Source organism: Coregonus lavaretus (assembly GCF_964263955.1).
Source record: "Coregonus lavaretus genome assembly, chromosome: 23".
NCBI classification, from domain to species: Eukaryota; Metazoa; Chordata; class Actinopteri; order Salmoniformes; family Salmonidae; genus Coregonus; species Coregonus lavaretus.
The window spans coordinates 29,546,259-29,567,312 of NC_140010.1; the positions used below are offsets into that span (position 1 = coordinate 29,546,259).

At 48.2% G+C, this 21,054-nt stretch overlaps 1 protein-coding gene across 1 annotated transcript in view; it reads left to right on the plus strand.

Annotated features, from left to right (window-relative positions):
* Positions 1-9,223: 9,223 nt before the first annotated feature.
* Positions 9,224-21,054, plus strand: part of LOC311150471 (uncharacterized protein) — a gene marked incomplete at both ends in the record, with an annotated part of 99,202 nt that continues 87,371 nt past the window's right edge. The window contains 2 exons of the mRNA XM_084187970.1: positions 9,224-9,269; positions 9,441-9,633. Of these exons, the coding sequence (XP_084044096.1) occupies positions 9,224-9,269; positions 9,441-9,633 (239 nt within the window). The remainder of the gene's footprint in view (positions 9,270-9,440; positions 9,634-21,054) is intronic.

Below are 21,054 nucleotides of genomic sequence, written 5' to 3' on the forward strand. Positions count from 1 at the left end.
CTGAAATATGTGTCTCTAATATGGTCATACATTTGGCAGGAGGTTAGGAAGTGCAGCTCAGTTTCCACTTCATTTTGTGGGCAGTGTGCACATAGCCTGTCTTCTCTTGGGAGCCAGGTCTGCCTACGGCGGCCTTTCTCAATAGCAAGGCTATGCTCTCTATCTCTCTCTCTCTCTGTCTCTCTCTCTCTCTCTGTCTCTCTCTCTCTCACTCTTATTTATGAGCTGTTTGTTTGGTGCTGATTTGGGGGCGTGGCTTTGGATTCGTCTTCCTGTACGTGGCTGTGTGGGATCCACACATCACCTGGACATTAAAACACTGTCATGGTGCGTGTGTGTGTACATCTGTGTGTCTTTGCACGTGTGTGTATGCATTTGTGTATGTGTAAGAGGGTGTACGTGTGTGTGTGTGTGTACGAGCGAACGCTGATCTGTAACCTATTCCCTCTCTGGAAGGGCTTCATAAGCGTTTCTAGAACGTTCTCTTCCCTATGCAATTATGACAACACCGGGGCCTGCGGTGGCCCCTGCCTGGCTCCAGTTACCATGGCACACACACACACACACACACACACACACACACACACACACACACACACACACACACACACACACACACCCACACAACCCTGGCAATCCATCTGATAGTGTCCTTTACGCCATTGTTTTAGTTTGGCCTCGTCGTCCATACTGCATGTCTCTCAGTCTGACCCAGGGGATTGTGGGAGTAGAGGGCACTGTGCTTCTGATGAAGGGAACTCCTCTTTTTTGTCTCTTCTCTTCTCTTCTCTTCTCGTCTCGTCTCGTCTCGTCTCTTCTCTTCTCTCCCCTTCTCTTCTCTTCTCTTCTCTCCTCTTCTCTTCTCTTCTCTTCTCTTCTCTTCTCTTCTCTTCTCTTCTCTTCTCTTCTCTTCTCTTCTCTTCTCTTCTCTTCTCTTCTCTTCTCTTCTCTTCTCTTCTCTTCTCTTCTCGTCTCGTCTCGTCTCGTCTCGTCTCGTCTCGTCTCGTCTCGTCTCGTCTCGTCTCGTCTCGTCTCGTCTCGTCTCGTCTCGTCTCTTCTCTCCCCTTCTCATCTCTTCTCTCCCCTTCTCTTCCCTTCTCTTCTCTTCTCTCCCCTTCTCTTCCCTTCTCTCCCCTTCTCTTATCTTCTCTTCTCTCTTCTTCACTTCCCTTCTCTTCTCTCCTCTTATCTTCTCTCCCCTTCTCTTCTATCCCTTTTGTTCTCTTCTCTTTTGTCTTTTCATTCTTCTCTGGCACCGAGAGAGAGGGAGAGAGTGAGACAGAGAAAGGGAGGAAGAGAGAAAAGAGGCCCAGTTGCTGATTTTATGCACTTAAAAATGTATCATTGGCTCTTAGAGAGACCACACATTCATCATGTCAAGCATTCTGACACAGCATGTCTCTCAGTGAAAACAACCCTGGTGTTCTCTGTTACCACGAACATATGAGAGGAAAAGAGAGGAGAAGAGAGGGGTAGAGAGGAGGAGAATAGAGGGGTAGAGAGGAGGAGAAGAGAGGGGTAGAGAGGAGGAGAAGAGAGGGGTAGAGAGGAGGAGGAGAGAGGGGTAGAGAGGAGGAGAAGAGAGGGGTAGAGAGGAGGAGGAGAGAGGGGTAGAGAGGAGGAGGAGAGAGGGGTAGAGAGGAGGAGGAGAGAGGGGTAGAGGAGAGGGGTAGAGAGGAGGAGAAGAGAGGGGTAGAGAGGAGGAGAAGAGAGGGGTAGAGAGGAGGAGAAGAGAGGGGTAGAGAGGAGGAGGAGAGAGGGGTAGAGAGGAGGAGGAGAGAGGGGTAGAGAGGAGGAGAAGAGAGGGGTAGAGAGGAGGAGAAGAGAGGGGTAGAGAGGAGGAGAAGAGAGGGGTAGAGAGGAGGAGAAGAGAGGGGTAGAGAGGAGGAGAAGAGAGGGGTAGAGAGGAGGAGAAGAGAGGGGTAGAGAGGAGGAGAAGAGAGGGGTAGAGAGGAGGAGAAGAGCGGGGTAGAGAGGTGGCACATAGAGTGCTGGAACACAACACCAGGCTAAACAAATGAAATCAGCACTCAGCTTTGAGAAGATATGGTTCATCTGACACTTTTTCAGTAGTGTGTGTGTGCATGTGTGTTTGTGAGAAAGAGAGTAACAGAGAGAAAAGAAATAGAGTCTTTGTGAGATTACAGACTTATCCTTTGGTTCAGTGAGCCACTATATTTATTGAGAAATGTGTGAAATTGAGTGGGCCCGGCTCACCCCATGGTGCACTGTTATCCAACCACTGCTAAGTCAGCAACCGCTCATATCTTTACTCTATGGCTCTGTACCCTGTGAGTGTGTGTGTGTTTGTGTGTGTGTATATGTGAGAGAGCGACAGGACAGGGCATGAAAGAGGGTTGCCCCGGGTGGCACTGTGCCCCTCTCTCGCCCCTGTGCCCCTGGTCGGGGGAGGTAGCGCTGTCGAGGAGAGGGGGACCAGGGGGGCCTTGGCAGGATAAAGGCCCATTGTTGGGAGAGCGGAGTGAGGCACAGACCTGCAGTGGGGACCCCCAAAGCCTGAAGGGTAGAAATAAAGACCCTCTTATGAGGCTGTCTGGGAAAGACTGGAGCCCTGTTAGCCTGCACCCATCCTGCCTGGGAATGTCATAGCCTACCCTGACAAAAAAGAGAGGAAAGGAGAGGCGAAGGGAGGAAGGGAGGAGGAGAAAATATGAGATAGGAGGAGAGGTGAGGGAAGAGGAGAGGAGCGAAGTAGAGGAGGGGAGAAGAGGAGACCAGATTTGAGAAAAGAGGCGAGGATGGTGTTACATGTACGAAACGAATGGCACTGTGTCCCAGTAGAGTTATAATTCCTGGTATGTGGAGCTACAGTAAAAATGGTTCCCCATCCCATATTCTGGATAATGGTGTTGCAGTACGAATGGTGCACTGTCCTAGTGTCACGGATTCGGCCGAGGCTGCTCCTCCTCCTTGCTCGGGCAGGCTTCGGCGTTCGTCGTCCCCGGAGTACTAGCTGCCACCGTTGAATGTTATCGATGTTTGTTTGGTTTTGTCTTCCTTGTACGCCTGTCTGTTGGGGTTTGTTGGATTTTGCATTCTCGTATTCAAGAGTAGTTACGCACTGTTTGCGCATCTCTTGTATTTAGTGTTTTACGCACGGTCTGCGTATCACTCGCCTCCGTCGTTTGAGGCTCTTTATTTTGTATTTGTCCTTTTCCTGACTAGTAAAGTCTGTTTGGATTAAGCTTCTGTGTCCTGCGCCTGACTCCACCACCACATCGACATCAGTACCACTGACAGAATTACACACCATTATGGAGTCAGCAGGAGCAGCAGCGGCACCCGAGTCGCTGGAGGATCGAGTCAGCGGTCAAGACGCCAGGATCCAGCAACTCGGATCCGCCCTGCATGAGGTGATCAACACTCTGCGCCGATGGGAGACCGGAGGAGTGCCCACACCGCCTCTAACCTTACCACCACCATCGGTCAGTCCTCCCATCCCAGCTCCGGAATCCAGTGGGATTCGGCTCTCGCTCCCGAGGGCGTATGATGGCACCGCAGCCGGGTGTCAGGGGTTCCTCCTGCAGGTGGAACTCTACCTGGCCACCATACACCCGGCGCCCTCGGGATACGAGAGCGTTTCCGCCCTCATCTCCTGTCTCTCCGGCAAGGCGTTGGAGTGGGCCAACGCCGAATGGAGGGGGATAGACGCCGCCACCATCACCTACGCGGAGTTCTCCCGCCGCTTCAGGGCAGTGTTCGACCATCCACCTGAGGGGAAAGCGGCGGGGGAGCGTCTATTCCACCTCCGACAGGGGAAGAGGAGCGCACAGGAGTTCGCCCTGGAATTCCGGACTCTAGCGGCGGATGCGGGGTGGAATGAGCGGGCCCTCATCGACCACTATCGATGCAGTCTACGGGAGGACGTTCGTCGAGAGCTGGCCTGCAGGGACACCAACCTATCGTTCGACCAGTTGGTGGACATGTCCATCCGTCTCGATACCCTGCTGGCCACCCGCGGACGTCCCGAGTTGGGGCCGTCCATTCCACCCTCCAGCACCTCCGAGCCGAGCCCTATGGAGCTCGGGGGTGCTGGCGCTAGAGAGAGGAGGAGAGGGAGCCCGAGGGGGGCCGTCCCCTGCACCAACTGTGGCCGTGGAGGGCACACTGCGGCTAGGTGCTGGGGAGGGTCTCCAGGGGGACGGGACAACAGGCCACGCACTGGGGAGTCATTTCAGGTGAGTAGGCGCTCCACTTACCCAGAGCTCTCTGTTGTTCACTTATGTATACCTGTAAGATTTCCTCAGGTTGCACCTCATTCCCAGCATAAGGCGCTAGTCGATTCAGGCGCAGCTGGGAATTTTGTTGATCTGAATTTTTGTGTAAGGTTAGGGATTCCCCTCCTTCCTGTTGATGCTCCCTTCCCTGTCCATGCACTAGATAGCCGCCCGTTGGGATCGGGGTTGATTAGAGAGGTCACAGCACCACTTAAGATGAGTACGCAGGGGGGTCATGAGGAAACTATTCAGTTATATCTGATCGACTCTCCTGCGTATCCTGTGGTGCTGGGGCTTCCCTGGTTAATTACCCATAATCCCTCCATTTCGTGGCAACAAAGGGCTCTCAAAGAGTGGTCTGCCCAGTGTGTAGGGCGATGTCTAGGTGTTTCCGTGGGGGCGACCTCGGTGGAGAGTCCGAACCAAGTGCCCGCAATGCACATTCCCCCTGAGTATGAGGATTTAGCACTCGTGTTTAGCAAAACGAGGGCGACGCGGTTGCCTCCTCATAGACAGGGGGATTGTGCGATAGACCTCCAGACAGGAGCAGCGCTTCCGCGGAGCCATGTGTATCCTCTGTCTCAAGAGGAGAAGGTGGCTATGGAGACATACATAGCCGATTCTCTGAGACAGGGATACATACGGTCCTCCACTTCCCCTGCGTCCTCGAGTTTCTTTTTTGTGAAGAAGAAGGATGGAGGGTTGCGCCCGTGTATTGATTACCGTAGTCTCAATCAGATCACTGTGAAATACAGTTATCCACTCCCTCTGATTGCGAGTATGACGGAATCATTACACGGCGCGCGTTTCTTCACAAAACTGGATCTCAGGAGCGCCTACAACTTGGTGCGCATTAGGGAGGGAGATGAATGGAAGACAGCATTTAGTACCACCTCGGGCCATTATGAGTATCTCGTCATGCCATACGGGTTAATGAATGCTCCTTCAGTCTTCCAATCCTTTGTGGACGAGATCTTCCGGGACATGCATGGGCAAGGTGTGGTAGTGTACATTGACGACATTCTAGTGTACTCTTCTACACGAGCCGAGCATGTAGCCCTGGTGCGCCGAGTGTTGGGGAGGCTGTTGGAGCACGACTTGTATGTCAAGGCAGAGAAATGTCTGTTTTTCCAGGAGTCTGTCTCCTTTTTGGGTTATCGGTTGTCCGCGTCAGGGGTGAAGATGGAGGTTGACCGTGTGTCAGCCGTGCGTAATTGGCAAACCCCAACCACGGTTAAAGAGGTGCAGCAGTTTTTGGGTTTTGCCAATTACTACCGGAGGTTTATCCGGGGTTTTGGACAGGTGGCAGCTCCCATAACTTCCCTGCTGAAGGGGGGCCCGGTGCGTTTGCAGTGGTCAGCTGAGGCGGACAGGGCATTTGGGAGACTGAAGGACATGTTCACTTCGGCTCCGGTGCTGGCGCATCCGGACCCCGCTTTACCATTCCAGGTAGAGGTGGACGCGTCAGAGGCCGGTATTGGGGCCGTACTGTCGCAACGGTCCGGCACGCCACCTAAACTCCGCCCCTGTGCTTTTTATTCCAAGAAGCTCAGCCCAGCGGAGCGAAATTATGACGTAGGGGACAGGGAGCTGTTAGCCGTGGTACAGGCCCTAAAGGTGTGGAGGCATTGGCTTGAGGGGGCTCAACACCCTTTTCTCATTTTGACTGACCACCGTAACCTGGAGTACATCCGGGCAGCTAGGAGATTGAACCCTCGTCAGGCTCGGTGGAACATGTTTCTAACCCGGTTTGTATTTAAAATAACTTACATCCCTGGGTCCCAGAACGGTAAGGCAGACGCCCTGTCCCGGCGGTATGACACAGAGGAGAGGTCCATTGAGCCCACTCCCATACTGCCGGAGTCTTGTCTGGTGGCACCGGTGGTGTGGGATGTCGATGCGGAAATCGAGCGGGCGTTGCGTATCGACCCTAGTCCCCCAGGGTGTCCTGTGGGTCGGCCGTACGTTCCGCTCGAGGTTCGGGATCGTCTGATTTATTGGGCTCATACGTCCCCCTCCTCTGGACATCCAGGTATTGGCCGGACAGTGCACTGCCTTAGCGCTAAGTACTGGTGGCCAACGTTAGCTAGGGATGTGAGGGTTTATGTCTCCTCCTGCTCGGTGTGCGCCCAGTGTAAGGCGCCTAGACACCTGCCCAGGGGGAAGTTACAACCCCTGCCCGTTCCACAACGGCCATGGTCTCACCTCTCGGTGGATTTCGTTACAGACCTTCCCACCTCTCAGGGGAATACCACTATACTGGTCGTTGTGGATTGGTTCTCTAAGGCCTGTCGTCTCCTCCCAATGCCGGGTCTCCCTACTGCCCTACAGACCGCTGAGGCACTGTTCACCCACGTCTTTCGGCACTACGGGGTGCCCGAGGATATAGTGTCTGATCGAGGTCCCCAGTTCACCTCCAGAGTCTGGAGGGCGTTCATGGACCGCTTGGGGGTCTCGGTGAGCCTTACCTCGGGGTACCACCCAGAGAGCAATGGGCAGGTAGAAAGAGTGAACCAGGATGTGGGTAGGTTTCTGAGATCTTATTGCCAGGGCCGGCCGGAGGAGTGGGCGAGGTATATCCCCTGGGCAGAGATGGCACAGAACTCTCTCCGCCACTCCTCCACCAACCTAACCCCTTTCCAGTGTGTGTTAGGGTATCAGCCGGTTCTGGCACCATGGCATCAGAGCCAGATCGAGGCTCCTGCGGTGGATGAGTGGGTGCGGCACTCGGAGGAGACGTGGAACGCTGCACACGTCCATCTGCAGCGGGCCATCCGTCGACAAAAGGCGAGCGCCGATCTCCACCGCAGTGAGGGTCCTGTGTACGCACCTGGAGATCGAGTCTGGCTCTCGACTCGAAACCTGCCCCTCCGCCTGCCCTGCCGGAAGCTGGGTCGGCGGTTTGTGGGGCCATTTAAAGTCCTGAGGAGATTGAACAAGGTGTGTTACAGGTTACAACTGCCTATTGATGATCACATTAACCCCTCGTTCCATGTGTCTCTTCTCAGGCCGGTGGTAGCTGGTCCACTCCAGGACTGTGAGATAAGAGAGACTCCTCCGCCCCCACTGGACATCGAGGGGGCTCCGGCGTACACAGTTCGGTCCATCTTGGATTCGAGACGTCGGATGGGGGGTCTCCAATATCTCGTGGAGTGGGAGGGGTACGGCCCGGGAGGAACGGTGCTGGGTGCCGAGGAGGGACATCTTAGATCCATCCCTCCTGACTGAGTTCCACCGTGGTCATCCCACGCGCCCTGCTCCGCGTCCTCCTGGTCGTCCCCGAGGCCGGGGTCGGTGCACGGCTGGAGCCGCGCGTCAAGGGGGGGGGGGGGTACTGTCACGGATTCGGCCGAGGCTGCTCCTCCTCCTTGCTCGGGCAGGCTTCGGCGTTCGTCGTCCCCGGAGTACTAGCTGCCACCTTTGAATGTTATCGATGTTTGTTTGGTTTTGTCTTCCTTGTATGCCTGTCTGTTGGAGTTTGTTGGATTTTGCATTCTCGTATTCAAGAGTAGTTACGCACTGTTTGCGCATCTCTTGTATTTAGTGTTTTACGCACGGTCTGCGTATCACTCGCCTCCGTCGTTTGAGGCTCTTTATTTTGTATTTGTCCTTTTCCTGACTAGTAAAGTCTGTTTGGATTAAGCTTCTGTGTCCTGCGCCTGACTCCACCACCACATCGACATCAGTACCACTGACACCTAGTAGAGTTCTGTTTTCCTGGAGAGGGGTGGGGCACACAGAGGCTCTGTGGGTATGGTGGACCGCGCTTCCCAGAAAGCAGCAGGAAAATAACACACACTGACTCATATCACTCTATACTCTCCAAATGCTATACAACAGCTGGGCCACCTATTCATTCACATACATACTGTGTGTGTGTGTGTTTGTGTGTATGTGTGTGTGTGTATTTGTGTGTGTGTGTGCATTTGTGTGTGTGTGTGTGTGTGTGTGAGTGCGTGTGCATGTGTGTGTGTTATTGTCTCAATGGACTAAGACAATTACATAGGTGTCAATCTTTCACACCCACACTCCAAAAAGGGAGAATGTACAAAGCAAATACACTCCAAATAGATACCTTGTACAGATGTAGGATCTTGATTTGATCACCCTGTTGCAGGAGAACTTTCCTGCAGTGCAGGACATTTAAAACTTGTGGTGTATTTGAGGTTTAAAAAGACTTCTGATGTTTGTAATTTTCTCTTATAAATTTCAGACTTGATTTTCCCTTACGAAAAATGTATCAACCCCTACAAAAATGTCCATTAATTATAATCCACATAATAATTCACATAATAATTGCTTCAGGATTATGTTCCTGCTGTAGCAAACTGGCTCAAATTAAGATCCTACATCTGTACACAAACATCTTATCTCATCATCAACATCAACAACACCAACATGTACTTAGCCAGCAGGCTAACAAGCCAGCCAGAAAATTGAGCTAGAACAAACCTAGCAAGGGAAGTTAATACAACTACATCAAACGACCAAACTGAGTGAGTAAATCAAAAAGAAGCACGGACTCTAACTTTAAACATATCTTCTGTTTTTGTGTGTGAAGATTTTTCACTCTTTTTGCTGGTTTTTGAGCTAAACAGGAGCTAGCTAGCAACAGCAGCAGACAAACAAAACTGGTTGCCATGGCAACGGTGCAGCAGAACAGAGCAGCAGCAGCAGCAGTAGTAGCAGAGCCCACAGGCACCATGTCCCCACTCCCCCTCAGCGCTGAGTCCATTCTCTACCCCCCAGAGGCCAAAAATGACACAATGAGGAAAGCTTTTAAACAGAAACTACTAAAGGGGAGGCCAGAAACCCTTTTGACAGAACTCTATAAAAACGGTGATGTGAGTAATCTCATCTTTCTCACTGACCAGCCAAATGCATGGCGCTCAGCAGTCTGCTCTCACTACCCATCCATAAAGAAAGAGGGAATCTGTAATGGGTGGAAGCTGAAAGTCAAAGAGACAGACGACCCTGACAGCACCATGATAACAATCAACCTCTACAAGACTGGGACTCTCATGGTGCAAGGTAACCTTAGGCTGTTTGAAACAGACTTTCAGACCATTAAGGAGAGAGCAGAGAGAGAGAAGGACACCACCAGTGACATGCCCTCCCACAAGACAAACTCCACCAGCACCACCCTCACCCCCACAATCCCCACCCAAAAAGGCACATCCAGCACCTCTCTTCCCACCATAGTGGAGGACACGCCCCAGGAGGAGAGCGACCCCCTCAGTGCAGAGCAGGCTCAGGCCCTCCTCACCATCATGGCTGCCATGAGGGACGAGTTCACCAAACTGGAGGGGGAGGTGGTCCTGCTCAGGGAGAGTGTGAGCAAACAGCAACCAGACATCCACACCTTAGAGGAGCTCCTAACCAAGGTGCGGACAGAGCAGGACAGCAGCCTTGCAACACAGCTGAAAGAAGTTCAGCAAGAGAGAGACGGACTCAAGAGAGAGCTGGCTGATCTAACAAAGGAGGTGAGAGAGCTCCAAAAAGACAGGCAGAGCAGTAATAACGAACTGACCACACTAAGAGAGGAGCTGCAGGAGAGAAAGAGAACAGAGGACAGGCTGCAGGAGCAGCTAGATCACCACTCTATGACCTGCCCTCACACAGCAGAGGAGCCCACCTCAACCAGCCAGGCCTCCCCAGCCCTACCGGCTGCATGCCTCCCCCCAGCCCACAGAACAGCCTCCCACTGACAGCGGCACTGGCACAGACCAGCCACACCCCAGCTCCAACACCCACCAACCCCAACTCTACCCCCTCCAGTCCAGAAGAAACACTGGCTGAGATTGTCCTGTTGATGGACTCAAATGGGAAGTTTGTTCAGGAGAAGAAACTTTTCCCTAGACACAAAACGAGAAAGGTGTGGTGCCCAACAACGCAAAGTGCCATGGCGCTGCTTGATAAGGCCCAGCTCGGGTTGCCAAGCCACATAATCATACACACCGGAAGCAACGACCTGCGTGCTCAGCAGGAGAGGGTTGCGACTTCACTACGGGGAGTGATTGAGAAGGCCTCCGCAATATTCCCCAACTCAAGGATCTTGGTGTCAACCCTTCTACAGAGAAAGGACTTCCACCCTGCCACAATCCAAAGAATAAACTCCAGCCTCTCCTGGGACTGTGCCCTGCGACCCAATGTACACCTGGCCCACCATCCCACCCTTGATCTGGACTGTCTCTATGACCATGTTCACCTGTTCAGGGAGACAGACCCCATCCTTGCTAAGACTCTCAAGGATGTCACTTTAAACCGCATCCCGACCTCTCCACCCAGGAACAGCGGAGCAATCTCCACCCCCCCGAGATCACAGAGACAACACCCCGGACCAACACCCTGGACCCCACAGCCACGACCACAGCACCACCAACCTCAATGCCCACCATAGCCAGCGCAGCACAGACCACCCCAGCCCAGCTTCAGACCCATCCAGACGAGGCCTAACACCCCCCTCCCCCACACAGCAGACCCACACCTGGAGGAGCCACAGCCCGGCAGGCAGAGCTATGCACAAGCTGTGAGAGGAGCAACTGGCCTAGCTCCCACCAATGAAATGAGTGACATCAAACAAATGCTGAATCTACTATGCTCACATGTGATAGGCCAAGGGTCATGGTAAGATGAGCACAAGAACTTCACCATCCTCACACTACATCCACCCAAGTGGCATGACACAAATACTATCTTAAATGATAAACAAATCACATTTGCATAATAAGAGTTAATTGAAAAATCATATTTTAATAGTTATTGTTGGATTGTGAGTGTTTATTTCATTTTGAAGGTAAAGAAAAAACTGTTATGAAATATTTTTACGTTGCATGTTGGAATTTACAACGATTGAAGTCCTCTGCTTTCGGGCTAAAGAGCAGAAACCCAGACTTCCTTAAAGAAATTGATGATGTTGATATTGTAGTACTACAGGAAACATGGTGCAGAGGTGATGTTTCCACTGGCTGTCCACTAGGTTATAGGGAGATAATCGTACCATCCACCAAATTAAAAGGAATCACACAGGGCAGAGACTCAGGGGGAATGATAATATTGTATAAATCTGAACTAACTAATTCAATCGAATGGATCAAAACAGGAGAATTCGTTATCTGGCTTAAAATCAACAAGGAGGCTATCTTAACAGATAAAAACGTCTTCCTCTGTGCTACATACATTCCCCCCTCAGAGTCACCCTACTTCAATGAAGAGAGTTTCTCCATTCTAGAGGTGGAGATTAGTCACTTTCAGGCCCAAGGCAATGTGCTAGTCTGTGGAGACCTGAATGCTAGAACAGCAGAACTAGACACTATTAACAGTCATGGGGACAAACACCTACCGGGAAGCAACAACCTTTCCCTCCCCACATACCCCCCCAGAAACAACTATGACAAAGTGAAAAACAAAAATGGAGTACAGCTCCTGAAGCTCTGTCAAACACTGGGTCTGTACATAGTTAATGGTAGGCTAAGAGGGGACTCTTTTAGTAGGTACACCTACAGCTCATCCCTTGGCAGCAGTCAAAGACTATCAGAATCCTGTGGATACCCCAATTACAGAACAAGAATTATTGGAAAAACTTTGCACTCTCCAACCCAAAAAGGCCTGTGGTGCTGATGGTATTTTAAATGAAATGATCAAATATACAGACCACAAATTCAAATTGGCTATACTCAAACTCTTCAACATTATCCTAACTGCAGGTATTTCCCCCGATATTTGAAACCAAGGATTGATCACACCAATTTATAGAAATGGAGACAAATTTGACCCAAATAATTACAGATGAATTTGCGTTAACAGCAACTTGGGGAAAATTCTCTGCAGTATCAAAAACAGCAGACTACATCATTTCCTTGATGAACACAACGTCCTAAGCAGAAGCCAGATTGGATTTGTACAAAATTATCGTACAACAGACCATATTTACACCCTCCACACTCTAATTGACAAACAAGTAAACCAAAACAAAGCATTTGATTCAATTTGGCATGAAGGTCTTTTTTACAAACTAATAGAGAGTGGTATTGGAGGGAAAACATATGATGTTATTAAATCAATGTACACTAAAAACAAATGTGCGGTTAAAATCGGCAACAAGCAAACAGACTTCTTCTCTCAGGGACGTGGAGTGAAACAGGGCTGCCCAATAAGTCCAACACTATTTAATATCTACATTAATGAATTGGCAAAAACATTAGAAGAATCAGCAGCACCTGGTCTCACCCTACACAACACTGAAATCAAGTGTCTGCTGTACGCAGATGACCTGGTGCAACTGTCTCCCACTAAGGAGGGGTTACAGCAGCATCTAGATCATCTGCACAGGTTCTGCCAGACCTGGGCCCTGACCGTTAATCTAAATATCATCAACACAGGTAGCTTTCAGAAAGCTGTGAATGAGCTGAGACAAAGCAAGAAGAGCATTCTATGCCATTAAAAGGAATATTAAAATCGAAATTCCAATTAGAATCTGGCTCAAAATGTTCCAATCAGTTATAGAACCAATTGCTCTATATGGCAGCAAAGTTTGGGGTCCGCTCTCTAATACTGAATCAATCGAAATACTGCATGTAGAGTTTTGCAAGACTGTATTGCAAAAAAAACCCTGCAAATTTCGCATGTAGAGCAGAATTGGGCCAATACCCCCTCCTTATTCGAATATAAAAAAGAGCCATCAAATTTTACAACTATCTAGAAACAAGTGACCCCAAAACATTCCATCACACAGCTCTACTATGTCAAGAGATGAAACAAGAGAAGAGTCCCCTCAGCCAGCTGGTTCTGAGGTTCAGTTCACTAACCAAAACCAACCTCATAGAGCCTCAGGACAGCACTCAGAAAATCTGGCCCAACCAAATCATCACAAAGCAAAAAGAAAAATATATCACCTATTGGAAAGATACCACAAAAAATCTAAGTAAACTTCAATGATATTTGGCTCTAAACAGACAGTACATGGTGGCAGACTATCTGACCACTGTGACTGATAGAAAACTGAGGAAAACAATGACTAGGTACAGACTCAGTGACTACAGTCTGGCTATAGAGACCGGTCGTCACAGGAAAACCTGGCTGCCCAGAGAGGACAGGCTGTGCTCACTCTGCCCCCGGGGAGAGGTAGAGACAGAGCTGCATTTCCTATTACACTGTGACAAATACTCAGACCTCAGAGAATCTTTCTTTCCCCAAATTATCATTCAGTACAAAGAATTTGAAACTATAAAAGAGGAAGAAAAAAACAAATATTTATTGGGTGAAAAGCCAAAATGTGCAATTTTGCCAGCCAAATATGTGTCCTCCTGCCACAACCTGAGGGACAGCCAGTGAAAAGTGTAATGTAATGTCAATAATATTTCCTGTTTTGTTTGGCTTTCATACCATGTCATGTGTCCTCTCAGTCATGTTGAGACTGGTCGACTACTATTGCTTTCATTTATTGTTATTCTCATTAATATTGTTGTAGTTGCTGTTAATGGTAATCCCATTTCCACTACTACTATTATTATTGCTGTTGGTCCCACCATTTTTGTTAAATGTATACTTTGACAATGTAAGTAATTTAACTTGCCATGTCAATGAAGTCTATTGAAGAGAGAGAGAGAGAGAGAGAGAGAGAGAGAGAGAGAGAGAGAGAGAGAGAGAGAGAGAGAGAGAGAGAGAGAGAGAGAGAGAGAGAGAGAGAGAGAGAGAGAGAGAGAGAGAGAGAGAGAGAGAGAGAGAGAGAGAGAGAGAGAGAGAGAGAGAGAGAGAGAGAGAGAGAGAGAGAGACCCAAGCTGGAGCCAAGTAAGTAGCCATACGGTCACAATGTTGATTGGATAGCTTATTCTCTGCTATGGGAAGAGATTGAGGTTGAGAGAGAGATGGGTAGAAGGAGAGAGAGAGAGAGACAGGGAGAGGGATGTTGAGAGGGAGAGAGAGAGGGACATTGAGAGAGTGATATAGAGAGAGTTGGGGGGGGGGGGGTTGTGGTGACGACTGAGGGACTGACAGTCAGATATAACATTTATTAAGGGGGGACCTCGCCAGAGTGTGTGTGGCTGAGGCTTGCGTCTTGGCAGTGAAATCCCTACATACCAGCTCTGACCAGAAGCCCGTTCTGAGATGAACTACCATGTCTGTCTGTCTGTCCACACAGAGACCCAGTCTGGATGTCTGCAGTGTGTGTGATTTTTGGGGCTGCCCCATAGCGAAGTCTCTCCTCCTCCCTTCTTTTGTTATCCCTCCACCTCCCACCTCCCTTATCCTCCTCCTGCTTTTACCCCCTCCCCTTCTCTCCCTCTCCCCATATGTGGTTGTCTTACCTACCTTAGTTGAATGCACTTACTGTAAGTCACTCTGAATAAGAGTGTCTGCTAACAGTGACGTGTCCAGAGAATTTTGAATTGGGTGGCCAAGGTGGGGCACAGACCCAGTTTAGGGGGGCCATAACATTTTTGAACCTTAATTGATGCAAGGTGGATATTTCAATATAATTATGATGGTTCAGCGCATTAAATGCTTCAGCTTAGGTTTGGTACATTCCCAGGATTGTATATCAGGGTATTAGCATACAGAAGTAAATTCACTTGAAAGTGCCATCCAGTGTGAATTATACCGTGACATTCAGGGGTCTCTATGTTTTTTACGAGACCTCCTATGTTTTTTTTATAGTAGACATGTAATTTAACTGTACAAATGTATTACTTTTTAATGTGTCATGAACACAGCCAGTCATGTTTTCATCTAATTGTCCAAAGAATCACTTCAAAAAGTAGGTTAAGTAGGTTAGCTGCACATTAGTCTACTCCAAAATAAGTCCAACATCCGAACAGTGCACTGTGCCACCCCCTGGACACGCCACTGTCTGCTAAATGACTCAAATGTAAATGTAGTATCTCATCCACAGTGGGATCAGTAATAAGGAGAGTAATAGTAATGTTAATCGTCATGTTACTTACGACACCAGTCAGTCAGTCATTCAGTGAGTCAATGAGACCATGTTCTCATTGTTTGGCAGAGCCCCAAACACAGCCCCGTCTCAGACAAAATTCTAGGACATACAATCCCCCCAAACTTCTCCAACCCTCCACACTTCCTAGATCTCACCCTTCCTAACCTCGCCCTCACCTTTCATCCTTGCGTCACCCCTCATCCCAACCTTATCAACCTCACCCTAACCAAACACCCCTCTCTCCGTTCCTTCTCTCCTTCCTCCCTTCCTCCCCTCCTTACATCCCTCTCTCCTATCCAGTTATCCTCAGAGCCAGCGGCCCATCCCTTTCCCATAACCCTCAGCTGTTGGCCAGGACCCCACCATGACCTACACTGCTCACTGACAACACTCTCTCTCAGTGTGTGTGTGTGTGTGTGTGTGTGTGTGTGTCAGCGGAGTGCACTGTCGTGGCCGTGGGCGAAAGAGAGAGGAGAGACAATGGAATGTATGCACCGAGTGTGTGTGTGTGGGTTTATACACAGTACATCCACGTGTGTGTGGGGTGGTTTATGATGTTTTAATGATTGTGTAAGTGTGTGCATGTCTTATTGTGTTTGTGGGTTCCCATAGTGTTTGTGTGTGTTTGTCAGTCTGTAAATTTGACTATGTGCAGTATGTCTGCATTATCTGTGTGAGCGTGTTGACTCTTGGTAATAAATTAATCTAGCAAGCTTGGATAATGTGATGACTTGTATCTCCCTATATAGAACTTTTATGGAGAATGTTGTAGCATTCCTTTGAGCAGTATGCAAAGTTAGTTGGATGTGCTCAGGAAATGTAATCAACAGTATTTAATGGCCCATCAATTATATATATATATATATTACTAGAAGATTGTACATGGGACTGACATGCATTCACAATGTTTCACAATGTTCTCATTGGCAAGGCTTCAAACTAGTGAGGAGGGGTGGGAGGGAGTAACAGAGGGAGGGAGCGGGGAAGAGAGGAAGAGAGAGAGTCAGGAAGGGAGAGAGAGAGAGAGACAGGAAGAGATGGAGGGATGGGTAGAAGAAAAAAAAGGGAGAGCGATGTAAGGAGGGAGGGAGGGAAAGGGAAGGAATGAGGAATGAGAGAGGTATGGATGGAGGGAGGAATAGAGGGCTGGATGGATGGAGGGGGTGATGGGGTGAGTTAGTAACAGTAGCTATGGTGGAGGGCTGTGTCTTTGTGGTTTAATTTCCTCTATGAAGTGGTTTGAAGAGCCTCTCTTTGAGCTCAATGACTCCAAGCTGCTAGCATGCCCAGGGTGCCAGCCAATGCCATTGTGTGTGTGGGTGGGTGTGAGTGAACAAGCAGTGATTGTGTGTGTTTGTGTGTCCAGATGTGTGTGTGCACGCATTTCACTCTTTTTGCTCTCATCTTTGTCTCCCCAATACACATTCTGGCCCGTGCTACTGGAGACTGGAGAGGGGACAAACCTCCAAATGTGTCCCTTTATGTCACTCTGAATGTCACTCTAAATGGGACACAAAAGGACAGATGTAACCACAAGACTTCTCCATCATGTTAGTAAGGGATAATCAACGAGGGGCTATGCGTTCTATGGAAAATAATGAACGACGTGGAAGGTGTGTTCCCCGACGCACTAGCAGAGTGGAACTGACCTTCCACGGACTTGCATTCTTTTCCAGAGAACGCACAGAGCCCCGAGTTCATTTACCCTTTTATACCATGGCTATAGTTGAACACATTTGCCACTAGAAATGTGTTTAACATCCACTGAATTAGCTAGCAAGTTTACTAGATAGTTATAGTAGTTGCCATGGTAAGCAAACAAACAGACTTACTAGTTTAGCCACAGATTTCACTGGATTCAGTTCCACTCACTACCAAATATGGTAGTGAAAGGAAGCCTAGTGGCCTGCAGTGGGAGAAGATGGAACGAGATGGATTTTGGCCGACATTCTGCTAATCTTCTCATCGAAGAAACATTTGATCTCAATACAGTTAGCTGTTCCCAAAACTAGAATCTGTTACGAACAGAGTGGACTAAGTTTTGTAGACTTTACCCTTTGCCAAAGTTTTAAAAAATGGCAAAATTGAGTTATTGCACACGCGCATTTCCCTAACGGAAATATGCAAATATGTGCTAGAACGCACCAATAGGATCTCACTAGCTCATGCTTGACTCTGCCCACCTCATTGCTTGTTTTGCCCACTATGACTAATTTGTTCCCATTTTAAACAACATGCTGTGCTCTATCTTGGTTTAGCTATAAAAAATATTTGGTTTAGCTAACCAAACCATCAGTCCTAGATTACCATTATGAAAATGTAATTCAACAATGCCAATAATGTTTTCAATTCAGCTTTTGCTTTCAAAAGTTGCTCAAACATAGAACATGTAAGAATATAGCCATTAAAATTCTACTGTGCAAATATACTGTGCGTTATAAGGAAATAATGCACGGTCTAGAATGCCCTTCAAGCTAATCAGAAACAAGTATTCAACAGTGCTATGGTATAATGTGTTATAACACACACACACACACAAAGATGATAGTCGGCAAGGATGAAAGCCCCTTAGCTTTGGATCAGTTTAATCTTCTATCAAAACAAGAAATTGGAACTGAAGATGTTACAGTGAAATTGATTATAATACTTAAGTCCAGAGTGTCTGATCCTTATCTAGTGTCAGAGTAGTGTGTGTGTGTGTGTGTGTTTGTGTGTGTGTGTGTGAGTTGTTCACTATAGCAAAGACAATAAAACAAGGATTTTAATGACTTACTGCTGAAAAGCCAGAGGTGGTTTTGTGGGTGGGGACAGACCTGGGTCAAATACAATTACAAATAAAGTAAAAATACTTTCAAATACAGTGGGGAAAAAAAGTATTTAGTCAGCCACCAATTGTGCAAGTTCTCCCACTTAAAAAGATGAGAGAGGCCTGTAATTTTCATCATAGGTACACGTCAACTATGACAGACAAATTGAGAAAAAAAATCCAGAAAATCACATTGTAGGATTTTTTATGAATTTATTTGCAAAATATGGTGGAAAATAAGTATTTGGTCACCTACAAACAAGCAAGATTTCTGGCTCTCACAGACCTGTAACTTCTTCTTTAAGAGGCTCCTCTGTCCTCCACTCGTTACCTGTTTTAATGGCACCTGTTTGAACTTGTTATCAGTATAAAAGACACCTGTCCACAACCTCAAACAGTCACACTCCAAACTCCACTATGGCCAAGACCAAAGAGCTGTCAAAGGACACCAGAAACAAAATTGTAGACCTGCACCAGGCTGGGAAGACTGAATCTGCAATAGGTAAGCAGCTTGGTTTGAAGAAATCAACTGTGGGAGCAATTATTAGGAAATGGAAGACATACAAGACCACTGATAATCTCCCTCGATCTGGGGCTCCACGCAAGATCTCACCCCGTGGGGTCAAAATGATCACAAGAATGGTGAGCAAAAATCCCAGAACCACACGGGGGGACCTAGTGAATGACCTGCAGAGAGCTGGGACCAAAGTAACAAAGCCTACCATCAGTAAAACACTACGTCGCCAGGGACTCAAATCCTGCAGTGTCAGACGTGTCCCCCTGCTTAAGCCAGTACATGTCCAGGCCCTTCTGAAGATTGCTAGAGTGCATTTGGATGATCCAGAAGAGGATTGGGAGAATGTCATATGGTCAGATGAAACCAAAATATAACTTTTTGGTAAAAACTCAACTCGTCGTGTTTGGAGGACAAAGAATGATGAGTTGCATCCAAAGAACACCATACCTACTGTGAAGCATGGGGGTGGAAACATCATGCTTTGGGTCTGTTTTTCTGCAAAGGGACCAGGACGACTGATCCGTGTAAAGGAAAGAATGAATGAGGCCATGTATCGTGAGATTTTGAGTGAAAACCTCCTTCCATCAGCAAGGGCATTGAAGATGAAACGTGGCTGGGTCTTTCAGCATGACAATGATCCCAAACACACCGCCCGGGCAACAAAGGAGTGGCTTCGTAAGAAGCATTTCAAGGTCCTGGAGTGGCCTAGCCAGTCTCCAGATCTCAACCCCATAGAAAATCTTTGGAGGGAGTTGAAAGTCCGTGTTGCCCAGCGACAGCCCCAAAACATCACTACTCTAGAGGAGATCTGCATGGAGGAATGGGCCAAAATACCAGCAACAGTGTGTGAAAACCTTGTGAAGACTTACAGAAAACGTTTGACCTGTGTCATTGCCAACAAAGGGTATATAACAAAGTATTGAGAAACTTTTGTTATTGACCAAATACTTATTTTCCACCATAATTTGCAAATAAATTCATTAATTCCTACAATGTGATTTTCTGGAATTTATTTTCTCGTTTTGTCTGTCATAGTTGACGTGTACCTATGATGAAAATTACAGGCCTCTCTCATCTTTTTAAGTGGGAGAACTTGCACAATTGGTGGCTGACTAAATACTTTTTTCCCCACTGTATATGAGCTGATCTGCTTGATTTAGTTTGCCCGGTACAATGGAACCAATGAAATGTCCCTAATGTGCAAATTCCAAGCTAAATCAAGCGCATCTCAAAGACGTTCAAGTATCGTATTTATTACGTGTGATATTTGACCAAGTTCTACTGGGGAATATAATGATTTGACATGAGCCATTATACATTAATGATTACATACATCATGAGGCTATAGGGCCAGGAGTTATTCTGGGTCAGAGCTGCTATGTCTCATTACGTTCATTTCCATCGGCATGAACAATTTAGAAACCAACGGGAAGACTCACAGGTCTAGGTCCAGGGTTAAGCAGGCTGACCTTCTCAAACAGGCCCAGGCAGGGCAGCCCAACCCAGGCCTGAGATCTGGGGTGAAAGGGTTGGAGCTGGGGTTGAGCTCATCTTTTCCATAGAACACCATACATGAGCCACGATACATGATGATATCACTTTTTTATGACTATTTTATGACTTCTCTTCATTGGTTAGACACTGGGGCTGCATGGTCCATGAATCTATATGGTCTATGACTGTAATGAAACCAAATGATCAGGCCCCTGTTGTGTGAGTGTGTGTGCGTGCGTGTGTGAGGAAGCGGGTGGTGGTGTGTGTGGGTGCTTTCACTGCGTTGATGTGCTTGGCAGCAGGGAGGGAGCGAGCAAGAGTTTGTGCGTGTGTGTGTGTGTGACGGGGACGTGACTCTACTGGCATTCCGTAGCTCTTCCGTGCGGAGCCCACATTCCCACAGAGACCCGCGGAGCTCCAGTCAAACACACCACCCCAAACAGGCCTGGAATCCTAGGAACGCTTTTCCTATGGGCTCGGGTTACTGTACACACACGCGCACGCACGCACACGCACACACACACAGTCTTGTACAGCTAACCTTGTGGGGACACACAATTCAGTCCCATTCAAAATCCTATTTTCCCTAACGCTAACCTGTGCTCTTACCCTAACCTTAACCCTAACCCTAACCGTAACCCAAAAACCTTAACCCTAACCCTAAAACATAAAACTAACCCTAGCTCCTAACCCTAACCCTAAACCTAATTCTAACCCTAACACTAATTCTAACCTTTACCCTAAACACTCTAGAAATAGCATTTGACCTTGTGGGGACCAACAAAATGTCCCCAGTTGGTCAAATATTTGTTTGTTTACTTTTCTTGTGGGGACCTCTGGTTTTTGCCTGTGACGTGCCAGCCAGTAGCCCAGAAATAGTCTATAGCCATCTATAGGGCCATAATCCGTGTCCACCCGGCTACACACACACTCTGTGTTTGGATCAAAGCAGAGGTTTGGGAGAGGATTTGCACAGCCCTTAGAGCTGCATTAGAATACACACAGAGGGGGTTAGAGCTGTAGAGCTGTAGTGAAGTCGTATTGATCAGGGTTGTATTCATT